At 36.5% G+C, this 19,521-nt stretch overlaps 1 protein-coding gene and 1 non-coding gene across 2 annotated transcripts in view; one reads left to right on the top strand and one right to left on the bottom strand.

The window, feature by feature from the left end:
• Nucleotides 1-9,479, bottom strand: part of Smp_001050 (putative similar to Protein C20orf152 homolog) — a gene marked incomplete at its 5' end in the record, with an annotated part of 21,167 nt that extends 11,688 nt beyond the window's left edge. The window contains 5 exons of the mRNA XM_018795194.1: nucleotides 1,248-1,302; nucleotides 3,606-3,732; nucleotides 6,034-6,101; nucleotides 8,601-9,010; nucleotides 9,143-9,479. Of these exons, the coding sequence (XP_018649531.1) occupies nucleotides 1,248-1,302; nucleotides 3,606-3,732; nucleotides 6,034-6,101; nucleotides 8,601-9,010; nucleotides 9,143-9,479 (997 nt within the window). The remainder of the gene's footprint in view (nucleotides 1-1,247; nucleotides 1,303-3,605; nucleotides 3,733-6,033; nucleotides 6,102-8,600; nucleotides 9,011-9,142) is intronic.
• A 9,599-nt stretch (nucleotides 9,480-19,078) lies between these two features.
• Nucleotides 19,079-19,145, top strand: Smp_tRNA_00892_Pseudo_TTG.1.1. Its single transcript has one exon. It is a non-coding gene (tRNA).
• Nucleotides 19,146-19,521: the final 376 nt, after the last annotated feature.

Genomic DNA, 19,521 nt, shown 5'->3' with positions numbered 1-19,521 from the left:
TTCTCAAGTCCCACAATAGGACGAAACGGCAATCCATTGCTTCCAGGTTTTCCCTGGTGGTCTAGCTTCAATTGACTCACGCTTTTGAATATAAATAACACTAGAAAACTATTCCGGAAAGATTATCCATCTGTATTGGGTAATAACCTTCTAAAAATAAATAGCTTTGTAAGCATTTAGTACTGATGTTGACCTTGTTGGTTTCAATCAACACTACTAACTGGAGGCACCTTGTCATCGACCTATTACGACACAGCCAAACTTGAAATACTTTTCTTGCTCCAGACCACCAATCTAGAAGTCTCATCTTTCTCTAATTCTGCCTAAGTTCGAGTAGAATATTCTTTTCGACCATTATCGCTCTTTTTCTTCAGCTTCGAGGTAACATCTTTAAAGTATTCAGAATATCGCCAGAGAAAATGCAGTAACATTCATGTTTCACACGCTTTTCATTCTATTTGAGACTCATCAGCTATCAGGACTCAGTAACTAAGTGGATAACCCAATAGTGTTTGAAGCGAACAGTATTGGGTTCGAGTCCCTGAGTGAACATCAACTCAGATGCAGGTACATCCAGTTGACGAGTCCCAAATAGGACGAAACACGCATCCTGGATTTCACTGCTACCTACTATTCATCTTTGCTTATATTGCTTGTGTATTAATTAATATGTTAATGATCCAGATCTGGGATATGATGTTTGAATGTACATTTCATAAAACTTACCAGAACCTGAAATGATAAAATAGAAATTCAATGGTGGTTGACCTTGTCGAATTATCATTCGTCTAGCTTCATATCTGGAAAACAAAAATCAATTAAATTGATAAAATTCGTGAATGCTTAATCAAGTGAATACATTTTATTCACTCATTTAGATAACTCAGTGGTCTATCGGTTAAGTGCTCTGGCGCGAGACTGGTAGGTCCTGGGTTTGAATCTCGCGAGGCGGGATCGTGGATGCGCATTGCTGAGGAGCCCCACAATAGGACGAAACGGCCGTCCAGTGCTTCTAGGTTTTCTACGGTGGTCTAGCTTCAATTGACTCATGATCTTAACTATATAAAAAACATTTTCCAATAATCATTAACATATATGTTTAAGAAATTAATGATGAACATACTTTTCATACCATGCTTTTCCTATAATAGCTTTTTGCATAGCAATTGGAAATTCACTGAAAGCTTCTGTTGTTGCAATCACAGATACAGTTGCTGAATGAATCATTGATTCTGTACGATATTTACTTGGTAAAGTGAGTATTTTCACTGCATCATGGGTAAGATATTTTTCACGATTGATCTATTTTGATTTGTAAAATAAGTAAATGAATATTGATATAAGAAGTGAAATGATAGAATTATCTTCAATTAATAAGTAGTAACATTGGTTCACCGAATCTCGGTGACTTAAAGTGAAGAAAGAGGGGATCACAAAGAATGTTATCCAGTATTATGAAGTCATCAACTATAGGAGTGAAGATGATAAAGATCAGTTCTATGAGAGACTACAGTTGATCTTGAAGCAATGCTCAGCAAAGAACCTGGCCATTCTAATAGGAGAACTAAACACCAAGGTCAGAATGAATAACAACGGTTATAAAGATATCATGGGACGACATGGACCGACTGGGAAGAAGGGACGAGGACGGAGATAGATTCGGAAATTTATGCGCATTCAACAAATTGATTATAGACGGCACAATATTTCCTCAACAGATCACGCTATAGCGAACTAGATAAATCATACTTACATCACTGAAAAATTCAGAAGGTCAATGGAAGATGTGAGAACCAGGAGAGGAGCTGACAAAGCTTCAGAACACCACTAGCTGGTTGTGACTAAGATGAAATTGAAGCTAAAGAAACAGTGGACAACTGGACAAACAGCATTACAAAGGTTCAATACAGCCTTCCTTCGAGATACTAACAAACTCAACGAATTCAAGATAACACTCAACAACAGGTTGCAAGCTCTACAGGATCTATTAAAAGAAGGAGGTTCTGGGTCGTGAGGAGCATCATCATAAGGAATGGATCTCTATGGGAACCCTGGACAAGATTGAAGAAAGAAAGAACAAGAAGGCAGCAATTGACAACAGTGGAAGACGATCAGAGAAAGTCAATGCACAAGCAGACTACGCAGAAGCAAACAAGCAAATGAAAGAGACCATTGAAGCGGACAAGCAGAAATACACGTGAGAACTAGCAATGACGGCGGAAAAAGCTGCAAGAGAAGGAAATATAAGACAGCTGAATGACACAACAGAGAAACTGGTAGAAAAATATAGTAAACCAGAGAGACCCGTCAAGGACAAAGAGTGCAAATCAATCACTGAGATTCGAGGACAGAGGAACAGATGGGTGGATTAATTCGAGGAACTCTTGAATAGACCAGCTCCATTGAATCCATCAGATATCGAAACGGCGCACATAGATCTTTCTATCGATGTCACCCCACCAACGACCTGACAATATACCAGCTGGGGCACTCAAGTGAGACATAGAAGTGACCGCAAACATGCTCCACGTTTTATTCAGAAAGATTTGGGCGGAAGAACAAGAACTGACAGATTAAAATGAAGGATATCTCATCAAGATGCCAAATATAGGAGATCTGAATGAATGTGGAAACTACAGAGGCATCACACTGCCGTCAGTACCAGAAAAAGTTTTCTACAGAGTGTTGTTGAACCGAATGAAAGATTGAGTAGACGTCCAGCTTCCAGATCAACAGACCGGATCGCGTATCGATCGGTTGTGCACAGGCCAAATTGCGACACTACAGATCATCGTTGGTCAATCAGTTGAGTGGGATTCGTCGCTATACATCAACTTCATTGATTATGAGAAAGCGTTAGATAGTGTGGATAGGAGAATATTATGGAAACTTCTTCGACACTGTGGTGTACCTGAGAAAATATCATCCAGAATTTATACGACGGACTACACTGTAAAGTGGTGCATAAAGGATAGTTGACAGACGCATTCGAAATGTGGAACGGAGTTAGACAAGGTTGTCTGCTTTCCTCCTTTCTCTTTCTTCTGGTTCTCGGCTGGATTATGAAGACCTCGACATCTGATAGGAAGTATGGAATAAAATGGACAGGTTTGATACATCTAGACGATTTAGACTTCGAAGATCACCTAGCTCGGCGTAATGTGTTCTTTGGTATTCCTGTTCTCCTTTGACCTTCAGGAGTTGATGTGAGGGCTTGTCTTGTGACGCAGTTGGGTGATTTCCTCAAAGTGTGTCCTATTCACTTCCAGCGCTTCTTCCTGATTTATTCATCCGTTGGAATCTGGTTTGTTCTCTTCCATAGTAGGTTGTTGCCGATAGTGTCTTATCAGTGAATGTTAAGTATTTTACGTAGACAACTGTTAATAAGCACCTGTATCTTCTGGATCATAGCTTTCGTACTTCTCCATGTTTCTGCCGGTCCCAAGCCCGGGTAAAGGAGGAGGGTTGGGCATGGGGTTAGCGACCCCATCCCGTAGAAAACCAACTCGCTAAAAAACGCTAACCACTTATGAGCTGAGTATTAAACTTAATTATAGAGACTATTGTTTCGATAGAGATAAATACCCATTCAAATTTTAGCTTACTTTATATGCATATTTATCAAATCCTAAATGATCAATATTTAATTTTACTTCAATATTCTTTTGAAGTTCAACAAATGTCTGTGCACTTTTATTACGTAATTTAGCATCTTTCAATTCTTGTATTGGTCTGTTCAAAAAAAAAAGAAAAGTGTACAAAGAACAAAGTATTGATTATTGAAGATTATGTAATTGCATTTTGATAAGAACGTGGCATCAATCCTTGAAATCACTAACTTCTGGTCTAAGTCATGTTAGTAGATACAGACTATCTGATTGGAGTCCGCGCGACTAATGTAATCAATGGTTGGACGTGGTTCAGAATTGATCACGATGTCGTAGGTGTATACACTCTTTGTCTGCCCTTAAACCGTGAGATTTAAATTACTTCATACTTTTCTTTCTACGAACTAATTCTTTCTCCCCGTATCTTTATCTGAAATCTTTTTTTACTACCATTGAAGTAACTACTTCTATGAATTTGGTGTTCATCTTGTTGTGCTGATGAGGTGTGGTAACTTGAACCGATGAATATATGTGTCTATTCTTACGTGGTAGCTGACTGACTGACTGACTGAAATTCTGTAGATAAATTAAACCTAATTTACTGGTCACTGCTTCTTACTGGAACTCCAGGAAATACCTCTTGAAGTCAGTCACTAGTGAGCATATGTTGAATAATATCAGAAGGGGTTTTGTGGATATTATAGTAATTTTAATGGTTGAAATCATGAGTCAATTAAAGCTAGACCATAATGGAAAATCTGGAAGCACTGAACGTCCATTTTGTCCTATTGTGAAGCTCCTCAGCAGTGCCCATCCGAGATTCCGCCACGCCAGATTCAAATCCAGGACCCATCAGCCTCATTAGCGAAGGTTTAACCTCTAGACCACTGAGCCAGCATTGAACGGTGTTAATATCTAACTTCAACCAATCCGCGAAATCGAGCAACCGCGTACCATAGTCTTCAGGGAGTTCCTATCTCACAACAGACCTGGTTGAACTCCACTGGTCACCTAATTTATTCTGGGGAATAATTAAAATCAAAATTATCGGAGCTCAATAAATCAATAATACAATCATGCTGTAATGTCAAGTTCGAATCGAGTATGTAATCCATACTCCTAAATTCAATCATATCTGACCTGAAACTAAAGGTCATATTCATATACTACACATCAACATTTTACAATAAAACTTGATTGGACTGTTGTTTAGTATGGACCATAGTCACAATTGCATAGCTGCATGTAATAATTGAAAAGTACAGATTGATATCATGAATGGATCAATGCTGGACAACCATAGCCTAGTAATAATAGTTAAGTATCAAGCATCAAGGATAAATATGAGACAAGTTTCTTTCTCATAAAGAATTCATCTCAAAGCTTTTGTTGTTTGAAGGTGGTGTAAATAAAGAAATCCTGGGTGATATGGACCATACAAAAGACTGAGTGGAAATGTTTATCGGTAAAGCACAATAACTTTTAGTACATCTGTCCGAACTGACATAGAAAGAAATATCTGGGTGGTAACTGTGATTAGATGAATAATTCATATAAAATGACCCACGAATACCTACTTCTCTCATCTAATGATTGATCTTGAGGCGTCATAAGATCTGTTTGACCTCGATGAGCATATCAACAGTCTAATTAATATAATAAAATGTTTTTCAAGAAAAATTCAATAGATAGTTTATGTCGTCACTGGATTTCATAAAACCTCTTTTAAGATAAAATGCACAACGTGAAGACTTCAGGTCATTGCTCTGATTTCAATAAATCATAGCCTTGAAATCCGAGACCTGTTATCCTAAATCGGGTTATTTCATCCATCCATAAATCATAGTCATCCCTGGTACGGCTGAGAGTGGGGAGAGTCCGCTCTCCTTCTCCAAATGCTCTCACATGGCCACGCGTATATAGCCTCTGTCAGGGAAGTCCTACTCACTGCCTTCTCACAGTCGCATTACTGTTGTTTACCAAATTGAGAGGACGAAAAGCCAATGTACGGTGCTTTAACCGGGTTGGAGGAATGTTCACCTACGGGAGTTGGAAAACCCTCATGGACTGGCTCCAGTATCCTGCTGAGGGAACAAATAGCGTATGAATCAATGGTTGGTCACCGGCTACCATGGGACTGCATCTGCTCACGATGCTCCTGCACTGCCTTGTGGATCAGATCTTAAGGTTGAAGTGTTGCTTCGGGTGTGGCCCTCTAAGAAAACCACCTGTTTCGGTTTGGGCACCTGGGCAGTATTACGGCTCTCACACAAGTCAAATGAGATTTCTGTTTTGCATATATATCTGGTGCCCCCTTGTACCAATATTTATGTGTTTTAAAAAAGAAATAAATACACTACCTTAGGCCATCAGGAATATAGACAGTGAACATCAATTAGAGACTTCGTCTTCCTGATAAACCTACCTGATAAGATTTAATGTTGCACGTAATAGTAGACCAGCTATAATAATCCGTTTGAATAACTTTATAGGCTTAAAATAAATTCAAACAAATAATTCAATAGTTAAGTGAAATTGTTTTATATGACAGTTAAAAGAGTCTTTCAAATCAGGAAAAAAAACAGTTAAATTGGAAACAATAAAACTTTAAGGTAGATCAACCAAGCACACAAATAGTTGGTTATAGTAAGAAGGGGTTTTGTGGAGATTTCAGTCTTTTCATAGTTGAAATCATGGGGCAGTTGGATCTAGACCACCATGGAAAGCCTGGAAGCATTATATGGCCGTTTCGTCCTATTGTAGGACTCCCCAGTAGCGCGCATCCACGATCCCGTCTCGCGAGATTTGAACCCAGGACCCACCAGTCTCGTGTGCGAACGCTTAACCACTAGACCATTGAGTCGGCATCTAACGGTGTTAATGTCTAACTTCAACCAATCCACGAAGTTGAGCAACCGTCCTCCAATTGTCTTCAGTGAGTTGATATCTCACAACAGACGTGGTTTTGGCTTCAATATCTCACACACTATGTTTCAATATTATATATTCTAAATCAAAAAGCAGGGAATCTAAGATATACAGTTCATAGTAGCTGCCATTTGTCAGCTAGGAATATTAAGAATCTTAGAGAGGAACTTATGCTCTCTGAAAGATTCGAACTAGCCTTATTCCAGGAATTTTACTATTAGGGTATTCGTAAGTTATCATCGAATTCAAGAAGAGATTGTAAAAGAAATACATTAATAATCACAGGTTAAATCGATCGAAACCTTAGTTAATTTGGTCATAAATGGAATTGTGAACATTCAACTTACAGTCCAGAATTAAGCATATTTTCATTTTTCAAATATTCTGATATACTATTTAATATCCAATTATGACTATGTCATGTGATATGATACACAGGGAATCCAAATAGCACTTAATTGGTTGGTATTTGATATCCTTAAGCATGAAATGTATCTTGTACCTCCTAAATGCAAAGTGCATCCGCAGGACTGACTGGAACTTTTGTCTGCTACTGATAACTAGTGGCAATACCATGTAAACGTTAGACAATGAGTGTTCTGTCAGAGTGACGACAAGTCATTTGACGTCACCATCTTGACTAGCTTGATCTTGTCTTACGAATGTTATTTTAGTGACTTCTTAGTGACTCTCGTGTATCTGACTCTGTTTAAATTGTATAAATGATTGTTATTGAAATTTACATGCAGTTAATCCTCGTACATAACCATCGAGTTAACTCGTGTTAGCAAATAACAGAGTTAAATAAGTCAAATACGAGGATGGATTATGAATACGTATATTTCATACAATCGTTGATCAGAACAGACAATCAGGGTGTAGGGCTAGTGAAATGTCACTAAGCCCCAGCCAAATCATTCAGCAGTCGGGTCACTGAATATCGAATAGATCATTGATCCCTGTTAGGGTCAAGGACGATCGACGCACATCGTACCCCATGAACTGGTTCATGCGGTGGTGGTTACACTTTCGCTTTTACCTTCTTTACTAATACATTTCTGTAATAACGTCCTTTGTGTTATACGGTCTTCACACCAGCGATAGTACTTTGATACATAGAACGGGTAATCACGTTAGGTGTTGGCCGCGAGGTGCGACTTCATAGTTAGCTGGTTCGTCACACCTTTCCCGTCTAACTTGAGTAGGCTCCCAACCATTCGACTGAGATCATTAACGTTAATGATCTACAAGGGAAACGAAGGGAAGAAAGCGGGACGAAAAGGCTTGGAGAAGGAATGTGAGCCAACTCAATTTAACCAAGCGTGACCTGATATTTATAGTCGAACAAAAATGAGTTATAGACATGTAGTGAATCGGTTAAGTAATAAACACACATACGGTCATTTAAAAAAACGGTCGGTTGTTAATGAGTGAATAGGTGACACTATAAATATGGCTTGAGGTGAATTAGCCAATTAGTTTGTCCAGATGCTAGAATAACCAAAATGGGCTTGTCATGATAGCAACCCCCATAACTTCCGTATTGTACATTATTTTCCGACTCTGGAACTGAGTGAAATAAGTAGGGGGGTAGCTAATCAATGATACAATGTCGTTATCTGAAGGAAATTTGAATATGACTTGTATGTGTCGTATCACCCACAACCAAGCAACTAAAGTTCTAGAGGTGATCCAACTAAGTGGCTTGATACGTTATCAGATATGGCTCGAAATATGAATCAATAGAGATTTCACCATAGCATCATGTAAGTAATTACTTCCGATTCACATTTTCAGTCCCCCCCTGGTATTGGTTTGTCACTAACCTATCACATGATAGTAACGAAATTCGTAATTATCCAATTATGATTGTAATGTCTTACCAATTACTGTACAATGCAACCACTAGTCAAAGTAATTTGATATGGTGATACAATGGGGCTGATACGAGTTAATCAGTGGTAATCACTAGGAGACCCAATTGATCATCAACTGTCTAAACCTTCCAACATAATGTTTGTATCAGTATATAGAGAAAGAATATGTCGTCATTCAAATCCTTACCTGTATCTTTTTCATTGAATGTAATATGAATTTACTTGACATATCAATTTCATCATCATTAGAATGATCAAGAATTTCATTGAATGAAGAAGAAGAAGTAAAGGTTGGTATTGATTCCGATGACGATGATGGTAATGATGCCTTTGTATGAAGACCTGAATGTGATAGTACAGTAGATGAAGAAGTAGAATTTGATAAAGAAGATGAAGAATGAATATCATCTTTATTATTGACTGTATCATTTGAATCAGTGAATGTATGAATCCCCATACCTTGATTATCTTCAATCTTTTGTATCATATCAGTGAATGTTATACGTAAACTGTAGGATTTCATATCATTATTATTATTATCTTTTCCATGTAAAGTATTACCATTAGTTGAATAAGAATGTTTTTTAGATGAATAATCTTTTGCATTGAAATCAATATTCCAAAATTCATCATCATCCTCAGCAACAGCAGGAGCATCAGCATCAGCAGTATCTTCAGCAGCATCATCTTTATTCACATGATCCGAAATATCATGTTTCTGTTCATTACCTAACTTTGAATTCACCTTAACTTCTTCTTCTTCTTGATATTCACTTTCTCTTATTTCATATTCTTTTAATAACCGTGAACCAGCACTTTGAATAGACCGTTTAGTATTCTGTAATCTTAATGGTGTTAATGATTGACGTCCACCTTGTATTAAATATCTTTGTAATTCATAATCCCATGGTGAATTCATATGAGTATTACTTGACCTATAGTGTTTATCATCAGTTGACCTTGATGAAGATATCCTATGATGGAAATATTGATCATATTTTAATTTTTGTACATTTCCCGCTTCTTTTAAACTAATACGTTTCCCATATAAATTATAGATATACATGAATGAATCAAAGAACAAAAAGAAACAAGACTATTCAAAGATCAATATAGATAGATCTTTATTGCAGCATAACTGGTAACAAATGAAATCATGCTGGTATACAAAATGGAATGACCTTATACTTACTTACTTAGTTACTTACGCTTGTTACCCCCTAATGAAATATAGACTGGAATAACCTTATAGGTTTAAATGAATCAATTCAAATGATTGGTCTAATTAAAACAAGACAACTTGATATGAAATGGATCATAATCATAATTGAATGATAAACTTGAACAATATCATTAGAAATAACTTGATAACTGTTATATCTTGTGGCCGAGTGGGTGCCCAGTTAACGTATGACGTTAAAATCGACAATCAGAGAGCAGCGAATTATCGATTGGAACAGTGACACACGAAAACCATACGAGCAGTCTAGAGTGCTAATCGGTCCTGTTTCTGCGTAGCCCAGCCAGTTAAGTCCAAAACACCAATAACAGCCTCTGCGGTATGAATCATTGTATTTCAAACATACTAAGTTTATATACCCAAAAGACTGACCATATCGTACCAATAAAATGGAAAATAACATTTGTAAAAGATTTAGCCAAATGTGGCTGTGAATGTGGGAGGCAGCAATTAATAGACTAGGGATAACTCAAGATCATTGGTCAAAAACAAAGCTTATGATAAGAGGGACACGAATATGAGTAGTTTAATTCGTTAACAATCAAACAATAGGAAATATAAGTATCATATTGGTTCATAAATAGTTCTCAAAAGTTACCATTCATAATTCTCTTCGGTATATAACAGAAAGCTTCATTGTTAATTTATGTATTTGGAAATAAATACTGGGTTCGCATCGACTTCGCAAACTTCGTGATCAGTGGTAGTATAGTGAATAAGAACACAATGGGGGACAATCGGATGTGTTTTAATATGTAATTACAGAATCACCTAGTAAAATCTGAGAAGTATTGACTAACACTGAGTTCACTTAACTACACCTGTAGCTCTTCTCGATTTACTGAGGGTCCCAGTCCCGCGTAAAGGAGGAGGGCTGAACATTGGATCAGTGACCCCTGCCCGTAAAAAACAAGCTTGCTGAAAAAGGTTAGGCAGAAAAAATAATTTTAATCATTTAAACTCTACTCTCCGAGTTGAAGAATTTACTATCAAAAGAATTATGACGCCTAATGATGAAATCCGAAGTTCTTCGGAGGTCACAAGGCCGATTCCCTTTCTAACAACCAGGGAAACAACTAATATAGATACGTAGAATGTTCGGACAATGTGGGTAACCGGAGGACTAATCAAATAACTACGGAAATGAGAAGATACAACTTGATGGTTTTCAGAATAAATGAGACCCATTGGATGCAAGCTGGACAGAGAAGATAAGATTAGAGAGAAATGGTGTACGCTGGTCATGAAGAAGAAAATGCTTCGCACACACAGGAAGTTGCTCTGATGCTGTGCAGAGAAGCACGTAAATCACTTATAAGATAGAAATCTCATGGATCAAGGCATCCTTCAAAACAAAGGAGGGAATCACAATGAATGTTATCCAGTGTTATGCCATCAACAACGATAGCAATGAAAACGATAATGATCAGTATTATGTGAGGGTAAGATCGGTCGTAGCTAAGTACCCAGGAAAGGCCTTGAACATCCTGATGTGAGACCTAAACGTCAAGGTTGAAGTGAACAACACTGGATATGAAGAAAACTGGAGAAACAACATTACAAAGGTTTATTACAGCCCTCTTTCGACATACTGACAAACTCAACCAAATCCAGATAACTTTCAACGACAGGTTCCAAGCCTTGCAGGATCTACACAAAGAAGAAGAAACTACTATGAAAGACAATTAGAAACAGATCAAACAAGCACTAACTTCAAGGTTTCAAGAGGTTCTAGGCCGCCAGAAGCATCATCACGAAGGAAAGAATTCCAAACTACTGATAACTTTCACAAACTATGTAACGTAACACATGAAGCTTTCAACATCGATAGTTATCAACGAATATATTCTCCTTCATACATCATGTGCAATTCAAACAATCGAACATCATTATCAGAATGGAATTTGTGAATATCATAGTAATTTTAATAGTTGAGATGATGTGTCAATTGAAGTTGTTGTGAGATAGTAACTCACTGAAGACAATGGTGGATATGTCAGTCAATTTTATGGATTAGTTGAAGTTAGACATTAACACCGTTGGATGTTGGCTCAGTGAACTAGAGGTTAAGCGTTCACGCACGAGACCGATAGGTCCTGTGTTCGAATCTTGCTAGGCGGGATCGTGGATGGGCACTGTTCAGGAGTCCCACAGTAGGACGAAACGGCCGTCCAATGCTTCCAGATTTTTCATGGTGATCTGGCTTCAGTTTACTCATGATCTCAGGAGTTAGATGAACAGTGATCTATCAGTTTACATTATTCATTAGGATATTAACAATTCATTCTTACTTTCAATGTTTACTCCAATCATATTTGATATCATGTTTCTCATTTACAGTGAACCTTGTTCTGTACAATCATGTTAATTACAATAAATCAATTGAAACTAAATTGTAACCATGTCTAATCGATATTGTGATGTATGTACTTTACGATAAACCCGATTTGTGAAAAGCTTCACTGACAACAAACGCCTGTGAATAGAATATTTGTATTTAAGTAATCCACTATTTACTTTACATAACCATAAATCATGTATATACTTGCTGCGTTACTACCTACAACCCATTTAGGTACTACGAATTACTTTTAATAAGGAGGAAACACCGAAACGGTGTTTTCTTAAAGATGATCATTGAAATGTTTAACTTATTAATCACCTATTTGATAATAATAATAATAATAATACCAACCCTATTACGTCATCATACATATTACTTCAAATAGTATCTTGACTACCATATCAAATGAAATACAGTTGTCAACTCATATTTGGACATAGGTGTGGCTAATTGACAAACGCCGTCAGATAAATGACTACAACTGATGAATCTTTGATGATGTTACACATCGTCTACTGTAATATGTATGGACTCATTCATAAATTGAGTCTAATTTGGTCAAGCCTATCAATATATAAATAGGACAGATCAAAGTGATTGATGAATAGATTATTATCATTTCTATTGGGAATTCTTATTTATTACATAATCAATGGCTAAAAGTGATTTGATATTGACTCCATATCAAGTGTTTATATTACCATGTATTATCCTTATTTTCTGGTCTCTATTTTTGATAGTCTTCAAAAGTGATGGTAAGTATAAATCTTATAAATGTTATCAAAGAAACGGATAGGTCCTAAGTTCGAAACTCATGAGGCGGGATCGTGGATGCACACTGTTGAGGAGTCTTACAATAGGTCGGAACGGTCATCCAGTACTTCCAGGTTTTTCATGGTGGTTTAGCTTCAATTGATTCATGATCACAACTATTAAAATAAATATTATGTTTGGTTGAATAACATTGGAAAGTACTTGGAATCTGACAAAATCAAATTTTATTAGATTGGGAATTTATAGAGATTGTAGTAATTTGAATAGTTGAATTCATGAGTCGATTTAAGCTAGATCAACATTGAAAACCTGGAAACAGTGGATAGTCGTTTCGTCCTATTATGGGACTCTTCAGCAGTGAGCATCCATTGGTAGTCTAGCTTAGATTCACTCACGAATTCAATTATTAAAATCAAATTGATCATACATTAAAACAGTTTATACATAGAAGTCATGATTTCGACTAGTTGTAAACCGTCAGAAAATACGTTCCACTAATAGTATCGATTGTCCCCTTCATATATGCTTCCTCCTCAGTTCATCCATCCAGTATACATAGATCAATCGCCCCTATTGACTAGATCTAATTATTTCCAAGTATTCGATTTCTTCAAGATGTATTTTCCAAAAAATATCAACCTTGATTTGTATCATTTCTGAAATGGTTCAAATATATTTGACCTTTTAAAACAGTCAATCATATATAAAACAAGGCAAGTGACTTGAATTTCTATATTCTCTATCATGGTGTATGCGAACATTATCGATATAAAAACCTGTATTATTGATTAGCTGCTGATAGATTTTAGACTTTCTTAAGGTGTGAATTGTCCCTAAGAAAATTGAAATCTTAAGGTACTTTGGTACTTAATTACTTACGCCTGTTACCCTTCGTGGAGGTGCATAGGCTGCCCAACAGCAGCCTCCAGCCAACCCAGTCCTGAGCAATCCTTCTCAGTTCTTTCCAGTTAACATTCATCTTTTTCATATATGCTTCTATTTCCCGTCGTAATGTGTCCATTGGCCTTCCTCTTTTCCGCTTCCCTTTCGAATTCCAAGTTAGGGATCACCTCGTGATGCAGTTTGGTGATTTCTTTAATGTATGTCCGATCCACTTCCAACATCTTTTCCTAATTTCCTCTTCAGCTATAGGCTAGTTTGTCCTCTCCCACAAAAGACTGTTGCTGATACTATCCGACCAGTGAATGTTGAGTATTTTGCGTAAACAACGAATAATAAATACTTGTATCTTCTTGACGATGGTTGTAGTAGTTCTTCACGTTTCATCTCCATACAGTAGGACTTCCAATTTGTATCTCCTCATTTCCATCGCTATCTGACTGGTCTTCCCGGTCTCCCACATTGTCCGGACGTTCCATGTACCTATAAAAACTGTTGTTCTGGTTGTTAGAAGACTCATCAGCCTCGTGACTTCCAAAGAATCTCGGCTTTTATGCTGAGGCGTCATAATTCTTCCTTGAACTCCCAGGGCAGAGTATAAATGGTTTGAATTTTTTTTCTGATTAGCGTTTTCTAGCGAGTTAGTTTTCCACGGGATGGGGTGGCCCAACCTTCCTCCTTTGTGTGGATTTGGGACTGGCAGTAACTCTAGAAAAGCTACAGGCGGAGTTGTACTTTGGTAGTTTGATTATTTATCTGGTTCCACTGTATCTTTAATTTGAAACTACATATTGTTATGTTTCATAAAGAACATTAAACTTCTGTATTTTCTTCTACTTAATACATTATCTTGTCAATATTGTACATGTTATCATAATTAATTTGATGTAAATGCTTCATTGATATCTATAGGAAGTGGGACTTGGAGAGTAAGTCATAGTTCAATGAATGAATAAATGTTCCAATCTTTCAATTAAATAATACAACACATTACTTTTGCATAGATATATGACTTAGTACAAAATGAGGAAGTAGAGAGAGAATGAAGAGATTTGTTACGTTGAATAACAAACAGAAATAGACGTAGATGACAATCGGTGAAATGTTTGTCATTGAAAATGATTTTGTTAAGGCAATAATCTGTCAAGTAATCTGGTACCATGTTCAACATACTTACTTACGCCTGCTACCCCTCGTGGACGAGCATGGGCCGCCCACCAGTTCTAGTTGGCGTTTTTTTCAGCGAGTTATTTTTTTAAGGGATGGGATAGCTAACCCCACGCCCAACACTCCTCCTTGAACCAGGATTAGGACCGGCAGTAACTCTATAAGAACTACAGACGGAGTTAAAATGTTCAACGTGCATACAAAATAATGTCGAATCGTCATAAAAAATTAACTAGAGATTATAGATTTCTACAGAAACATATTATGATCAATAATGTAGCCAAGACTTAATGAATTTTTTGAAATGTACATCGAAGCATTTTGATGATGCAAGTAAACTCAAAAACAAACTATTGGATAAAGAAACCAGTTTCATAGATCTTCACAGATCAAGTTAGTTTACGTTTCGAGAGTTAATAAAGCATCATAAAAGAAAATGAGTTTACTTAAACAGTGTAATACAACTTACAATTGATTGATTACTGGTGGTGATCAATATCATGTATATCAGGTCACTCTTAATGCATATCGAATCCTATCGACCAAGTTACAATATAGCCACTAGTCTAGATGACTCGAAATTGCGAGCACTATGTTAAGATAAGATGGTGCTTGGAGTTAGTCAACAGGAAACCCTGGATTCATGTTTCATGCTACTTTGTACTTATCAGGAAGGTATACCTGTAATCTTGAAAGAACGGATGCTCCCTGATAGATTCGATCTCGTGTCAATCACCTTTACAGTTAGAAACGTTACCACTGAGATGTATTTAAAATTGATTGATCACTGAGTAGTGATCAATATCATTTATATCAGATCTTTCTTAGTGCAGATCGAATCCTATCAACTAAGTATTACATAACTCTGATGATTGTTATAAAGCTTGTTATATTAGTAAGTATAATGATGAATTGCTAGCATTATTTAATATACATTCAGTTGATGCTACGACAAGCAATTGATCAAATTTGTAATCCTCCCTCCCCCTCTCCATTTTCTTTAGAGAGATATAGATTGGTTTATACTAACTCAAGGGAAACAAGTATGTTCTTCTATTTAAGAAAAAAACTACATTTTTTAGAGATTTTCTAAATTCAATTGAGTCAAATTAATCATCTCACAAACTGAATCCTCAACTTTCCACTTCTATTCAATAAAATGTTTTCAGATACAACGAATTTGGTTTGTGTTTAATGAAACGGAAGAAGTATGTTCATGTGTAAGTGAATGATAAGAATTAATTAATTAATGGACTGATAAATCTAACTGGGAAATTACAAAAACTGTGAATGAATCATATGATCACCAGTGACTGGTTTCAAGAGATAGTTCCTGGAGTTCTAGTGGAGTTCAATTAGGTCTGTTGTGAGATAGTAACTCATTGAACACAATGGTAGATGTGTCGCTCAGTTTCGTGGATTAGCTGAAACAAGACATCAACACAGTTGGATGTCGTCTCAGTGGTCTAGAGGTTAAGTGTTGGGGCACGAGACTGATAGGTCCTGGGTTCGAGTATCACGCAGCGGGATCGTGAATAGACACTGCTGAGGAGTTCCACAATAGGACAAAACGGCCTTCTAGTGCTTCCAGGTTTTCCATGGTGATCTAGCTTCAAGTGACTTATGACTTCAACTATAAAATTGCTGAAATCTCCACAAAAACTCTTTCTGAATCAATTTTTTTGGATTGTAGTGAAGAGATACACCCGTGGGGACAGTCTTACCAGAACCTGAGAATCACACTATAAATCTCTTATTTGCAAAATGTCAATCAATTGTCACAAACCTGACTGTTTCTTTTGTCCATATCTGTTAATCGTCTCAGATTTAATTGATCCTGTATTTTCATGCTAATTACTTTCTGTTTCCGTTCTTTCCTACTCGATCTTTTATTGAGATACATTATATTTCTATCGCTGTATACTACTAATGTGAATATAAGTAGCTCACACTACACCACTACTTAAAAACAGAAAAGAAAATAGTCGCAAAATCTACATTGAACTGAGAAAAAGGATCGTAATAGTTCAAATTGCATTTCTACTATATATATATATTAAAATTTTGTTTTAACTATCCAAATAAGAAGGATATAATGGCACATATGTATTTTCTAGGTAACCGGTTTTGAAAAAGTAAGTTATGATGACATTTTCATAATCAAATATAGTCCAATACAGTCATTAACACTATATGAGATTATTAAGATAAGGTTAAGCTAACTACAATATAAACAATACCGTTGAACATACTCATTTCCCAAAATGTGAATTTACAACCTAACATCGGATGAATATAAGTAGTGTAACCGCATTTTACAATCAATGAGCTTACAGATACAATACAAAGTGAACATTGACATTCCTTTCTGAAATGTAAACAGATGATTGTATTCACCAACATGCCTAAATGGTTCAAGCTGCCAATACTTCAGTTTTGTTTTTTCTTTGCGTTTCAACATTTCATGTTAGTTTGTAGAAAATTCATCCATAGCAACCAAATATCTTCTAAGATTAATACGAAACAAAAAGTGTTTGATTTACATGTATCATTAACCTTATCCTCATGAGGATATCACAGTTTTGAAGTTCTATTATAAGTAGAGAATCTATCAAATTTTGTCTTAGGTTGTTTCCTAGGCAATAAAAATACGTTTGGAATATATGGCTAATGGAATTCTTTGTATGGATATTACAATTTAGTGTAATATTCGTGAAATTGTAAGTTATTGTCTAGTTAGTTATTCCTCTAAGCTGAATTGCATAGAGAATGGGATATATATATATTATTTCAAAGACAAGATATTTATCAAATCTACTATTTGATGTTGTTTACATGTATCTTCTCATTGTTATTAAAGACTAATTGATCAGTCTCTTGTTGGCATACGTGCGTACTGCCTCGATCTTGAATTAAGTCACAATATTTATAAGAGAACATGAATAGTGGGTAGCAGTGAAATCCAGGACGTACGTTTCGTCGTATTTGTGACTCGTCAGCTGGATGTACCTCAATCTCAAAGTTGATATTCACTGTTTGCTTCAAACGCCATCGCGTTATCAGCTTAGTTACTGAGCCCTGATAGACACCTGCTTATGCAAATTTACTTATTTTAAGAAATTAACAATAACAAGCCATAAATATTATAAACTTTGTAGAATGGAGAAAATTACCCATCAGTGTCCCGGTATATCTAACACTTGATGCATATTGTTACAATCTGCAAGTTTCGTCGCTATAATTCCCCTTAGAAAAAAGCTTTGTGAATTTAAAGCGAGGAACATAAAGCTACTTAGTTCTTTTCAAATTTCAACAGATTGCCGCCAAGTAAAAGTCAATTTGATGATAAAAGAAAAAAACGATGTTCAGATTTCACTAAAATCTCGAGAAGATATTCAATGAAAAACAGGCATTTGTGTGTATTCAAAATAATTTCGTAGCTATTCGCCTATTATTCATAATGAAGAGGTAAGCAGATGGTCAAAATATCGTGATAGGAAAACACTCTTAATTTCTCCTTCTTCATATTCACTAAGATTTTGATGCTCCCGAATGCCCTAGTACGGCCAAGAGTGGGGAGAGTCCACTCTCCCTCTCAAAATGCTCTCATATGGCCACGCGTATATAGCCTCTGTCAGGGAAGTCCTACTCACTGCCTTCTCACAGTCGCATTACTGTTGTTTACCAAATTGATAGGACGAAAAGCCAATGTACGGTGCTTTAACCGGGTTGGAGGAATGTTCACGGTATGTTCACCTAGGGGAGTTGGAAAACCCTCATTCCAAACCAGTGGTGCACATGGACTGGCTCCAGTATCCTGCTGAGGGAACAAATGGCGTATGAATCAATGGTTGGTCACCGGCTACCATGGGACTGCATCTCCTCACGATGCTCCTGCACTGCCTTGTGGATCAGATCTTAAGGTTAAAGTGTTGCTTTGGGTGTGGCCCCCTAAGAAAACCACCTGTTTCGGTTTGGGCACCTGGGCAGTATCACAGCCCTCACACAAATCAAATGAGATTTGTGCGGCGCATATGTATCTGGTGCTTTCTTGTACCAATATTTATGTGTTTAAATAAATAAATAAAACTGAGATTTTGATGAGTCTGATAACAACAAACCTATTTAACAATCTTTTCCCCATCATAGAAAAAAAATATTTCAGTAAGTCAATATAATATGTCAATACTAAATGAATTTAAACTTCAACACGTCGCACAAGCAAGTAACTATCAGGACTCAGTGGCCGAGTGGATAACGCGATGGCGTTTGAAGCGAAAGGTACTAGGTTCGAGTCCCAGAGTGAACATCAACTCTGAGATGAAGGTACATTCAGCTGACGAGTCCCAAATAGGACGAAACAGGCGTCCTGGATTTCACTGTAAGCCACTATCCACATTTGCTTACAAGTCAATATATGAATGGTATAAGTTGAATAATATATGAAAATAGATTTAATTATCTAATCTTTACTACTTATTAATAAAATAAGTTAATGTATATGCGGGTATGTCGTTCAGAATTCTTCCTAAGAATATTAGTATCCATTCAGTGTAAAAAAGAAATTCAAGCTTTATTTCACTCAATCAATAGTCACATTATCTTGTTTTCAAGCTCCGTTGATGGTTAATGTCTTTTAATTTTTGAATAATACATTACAGCATATGTCAAAATGATAACCTA

Source organism: Schistosoma mansoni, chromosome 1 (assembly GCF_000237925.1).
Source record: "Schistosoma mansoni strain Puerto Rico chromosome 1, complete genome".
NCBI lineage: Eukaryota > Metazoa > Platyhelminthes > Trematoda > Strigeidida > Schistosomatidae > Schistosoma > Schistosoma mansoni.
The sequence above is the reverse complement of the archived record's forward strand: the minus strand, read 5'-3'. Positions and strand labels throughout refer to the sequence as shown.